This window comes from Hibiscus syriacus, unplaced genomic scaffold (assembly GCF_006381635.1).
Source record: "Hibiscus syriacus cultivar Baekdansim isolate YM2019G1 unplaced genomic scaffold, ASM638163v2 tig00110174_pilon, whole genome shotgun sequence".
Lineage (NCBI taxonomy): Eukaryota > Viridiplantae > Streptophyta > Magnoliopsida > Malvales > Malvaceae > Hibiscus > Hibiscus syriacus.
In genome coordinates this window covers 381,280-385,349 of record NW_024062612.1, presented here as the reverse complement: position 1 = coordinate 385,349, position 4,070 = coordinate 381,280, and the positions used below count along the sequence as shown (strand labels likewise).

Sequence of the window (4,070 nt, the reverse complement as noted above, 5' to 3'; positions counted from 1 at the left end):
GTTTTAAATGTGTGTGCATGTGTTCTTCATTACCTATGATATTTCTCTAACAATTGATATCTATGTTAAATGTATAACACTTGAGAATGCTTTATGCTTATGAGTTGTAATGTCTTATTTGTTGATATTGCATAAAGTATGTTTGACTTGGATTTATTGAATTTCATGAACTACTAATGTGTTTTCTTTCATATCTCATTGGAATTCAATATTCTTTTAAGTGTTAAACTTTTGTGTCAAAAGTTTTCTTGGAATGCTTTTATTTTTTGGGAGTTTTGATTTTTCAAATGATTTTATGCTAAAATATTTACTTACTCTCCATTGTTGTTTTGAACCATTAAATTTGAATTATTTTTTATATAACAAAAAAGGGAGAAGTATAAGTTTGAAAAATTCAATTTCTCAATGAAAAAGGGCAACTTTAATATTTTCTAAATATTTATCTTTTTCATGAAATATTTTATTAAAGGTGAGTTTTGCCAAAACAATTTTCAAATGTTTTGTTATATCAAAAGGGGGAGATTGTTGAACCATGTTTTATAATATTTTGATATAACAAATTAAGGCAAAATGTTTTTGGAGTTTATTGAATTTGTTCAAAGTTTTCAAAAATAATTCAAAGTCCATTAAACTAGAATTTGAGCACAAAACAGTTTTTCTTGGTACACAGTACCGATACTGTTCTTACAGTATCGATACTACATGAATAGTACTGATATTGTTCATGTGGTACAATACCAAAGATAAGAGAAGTATCGATACTTTCTAGGTAGTATTGATACTACTAGTTGTTTTCCAAATTGCTCAAATTCCAGAATGTAAAATAGGTACCGATACTATAGAGGTATCGATACTACTTTACACAGTGGTATCGATATCATGAAGCATAGTATCGATACTGGTCAAACCCAACGGTCTTCAACGACTAGTTTATTTAAATATTATAAAGGTAGTACCGATACTCGTGAAAGGAGTATAGATACTCCCTGTTCTGGGCAGTTTTATTTTGCAGAAAATTAATCCCCAACGGCTCCAAAACATCCCAACGGCTAGAAATGACCACAAACTCATTCCAACATATAAAACAAGTTGAGCACACTTGAAGAAGGTAGGACAACACCTATCTAAGCAATAGAGATCAAGAGAAAATCTTTTTCACTCTTATTTTTCTCTTGTACATAAGTGTTTTTGAGCTCATTGCAAATCTTTCTATTGTTTTCTTGTGAGCTTAATTCTTGTAAACGCATACCTTTTATGAGGTTTTCTTGTTTAAATTTCTTTTAACCTTTGTAAAGGGGTTTGGTTCTAGTTTAGCCTTTGAAAAGCTAGGGAGTTGTAAAGGTTATCTCTTTGTCCTGGAAAAAGAAAGAACAAATTAGTGGATTTGTTAGAAAATCCTAAGTAAGGAGCTTAGGTAGCAGATGTAGACTTGGTTGAGAAGTCGAATCACTATAAACCCTTGTGCAAATTGTTTCATCTTTATACTCCTTACTCCCTAAACTCAAAAAGCCAATTCACCCTCTCTTGGCAAATTATTTGGTTGATCAATTTGAGCTTCATTGATTCCTAACATATAGACATATGAAGTGGAAGGCTGGAATTGATATAAGTTAGAAAATATATTAAGCAAAAACAATATTTTTTTCACTGTAAATAGAAATTGCTAGTTTTATTAGAAAAGAAAAAGTTAAAATTGTAATGACAAGCTATGATTTTAAGTGTAAACTAAACATATAATTAAGATTTTTTTAATTATTGTCACAAAACTAATATATTAAGATCATATAAGGATCATACAAAGAAATGTTAAAAACTCATCTAAAAGACTCGAACAAAATAAATATGCGAATAGATCTAATTGTATCAACAAACAAACCATAACATTTGATCAAGCAACTGAAAGACCATCGACAATCGTAAATCAGAGTCGAGCATCACAAACTGCATATCCAAATTCATCCGATGGTCCAAAGTAGGATAGATCAACATGATAATAAATAAGTGTCGTGTTGATCAATTGATGCAATGTCAAATTCAACCCATAAAGAAATAAATAAAAGAACAGTCAAACAACCGATAGAAAACATTGAAAACGTGCCAAAAGACAGAGAAAAACATATTATAAAGACAAAAAAATCGTGCCATGAAGACAAAATTATTAAAAATAAAAAATATGTATGATACAAAAAGATAGAAAAAAAAAATAAAAACCACCTACAATTAACCACCAACACTAATAGAAAAACTGCCAAAACAATAATTTTAAAAACAGATAGTGCTAGAACATAATATGAAAAAACCTATGGTCATACAGACATACACATGGATTGGCGCATGATTTTATGTTAGAAGGATAAATTTGAACTTATAAAATTTCAGAGGGCAAACTTGAACTTATAATATTATAGGAGATGAAAACATATTTTCAATAGAAAATACATAAATTTTTAAATTTTAGGGGAAATTATAGGTCAATCCCTGGTCATACAGCATCATGTCATATCATAGGGTAAAAGTGAAAACTTCATACAATTCCCCCCCCCCCCCACCCAGCAAATTAAGGGTGCAACAAAACATGGGTTACAATTAAAAATTATAAGAATTGGATTATCCTATCATTGCGGAAACCGCTCTAATGTAGGTTCAGAGAAACTTGGTGCTGGGGTGTGCGGTCTGCACCCACTGGGCAAGTTGTCATCAATTTGATAAAAGAAGACAGTTTCACTTATAAAAAAATAAATAAGATTATGAGTCACTTTTTTTGAACTAATATACACACAGAGATATTATAAAATAGTTTACCCAGGAGTATATATAATAAAAAGAACTGAACCAATTTTTTTTATTATATCAGTACTCTATTTACCATGACTCAAATATTCAACATTCATTGAACTGCTTAGCTTTTGTCTAAATTGCAGAAAAATAAATATTTAATATTTTATGTGTATACGAATAATTATAAATATAACATGAAAGATGATTGTTAAAACAAATAAACTATAAAAGTGTGGAGAACTAATTGCATTGTATACATCATATTGCCAACTTGATTAACGTGTCTGGCTCCGGCATCGTCTTTGAATTATTGTACGATTTAAGGGACCCTATATAAAAAAGAAAATACTTGACAATTCCTTGCAAGCGTGCTTTGACGAAGACTTGCTAATTTGATCTTCCCCCTTTGCTTTACAAACCAAAGGCGTTTTGATTTGATTTCCCAGTCAACTAACTTGCTTTCATTTCTCCGAGAACTGTCCGAAAGTCACATCTCGCCCTTTTGGTCCCCTCTTGTTTTGGCCTCTATAAAACCATCCCCTCTAACCCACATTACAACTTGCAACATACATCTAAAGCAAAGGAATATTAGTTTCTTTCTTCCTTTCTAATGGCGGCTAGGGGTGAATATGTTAAGGTAGTTCTAATTGATACTCAGTACGTTGAAACAGACCCCCACAGCTTCAAATCTGTAGTTCAAAAGCTTACAGGCAAGGATTGTTGCGTTTCATGGATTGGGGAGAGTTCATTTTCCGCTTTAAAACCCCAAACAAAGGTTGCAGCTGAGAGGTCATGGAGCACTGCCACGCCGAGCATCGGTGGTGGTGGTGCTTCCGTGTTAACCAAGGGCTATTCTTTTAAAGATTTGGATACAATGATCTTGGAGGCGCCGCCGGTGGACGAGTTGAAATGGCTGTGGACTGACTAGCTAATGATTTGCATTCTTTTTGTTTTACTACCGCTTGATAATTATTTGATGTCCTGAAAATATCTTTTTTTATAAATAATTATGAAGTTGTTAGTTCAATTTAAAGATTTTTATTTCTCCATCTACTCCCCTATACAAAGAATGGTTTTCCTTTGTTTGAGCTTGTACGGTTCTAAGAAAATTGTAATTGCTGCTGCGATTGAAGAAATGAGTGGCGATTCCAGACTCCACGGCATGTATGAGAAAATACGTGGTGCATTTTGGTTCTAGCTTTCAAGCTACACCTCTCCTTCCTAGTAAAACCCGGCAGTCAACGATATTCTTTTAATCTAATTTAGATACCAACAACATAGTATATGAATAC

The 4,070-nt window shown here is 32.1% G+C and overlaps 1 protein-coding gene across 1 annotated transcript; it reads left to right on the top strand.

The window, feature by feature from the left end:
- Window positions 1–3,236: 3,236 nt before the first annotated feature.
- Window positions 3,237–3,757, top strand: LOC120216858 (VQ motif-containing protein 1-like). Its single transcript, XM_039214143.1, has one exon. The coding sequence runs from the start codon at window positions 3,389–3,391 to the stop codon at window positions 3,704–3,706; it is 318 nt and encodes a 105-aa protein (XP_039070074.1). The 5' UTR covers window positions 3,237–3,388; the 3' UTR covers window positions 3,707–3,757.
- The last annotated feature ends 313 nt before the right edge of the window (window positions 3,758–4,070 follow it).

What these genes read in the sequence shown, in the direction of transcription:
- LOC120216858 (XM_039214143.1), top strand. Translation starts at nt 3,389, where the DNA reads ATGGCGGCTAGGGGTGAATATGTTAAGGTAGTTCTAATTGATACTCAG.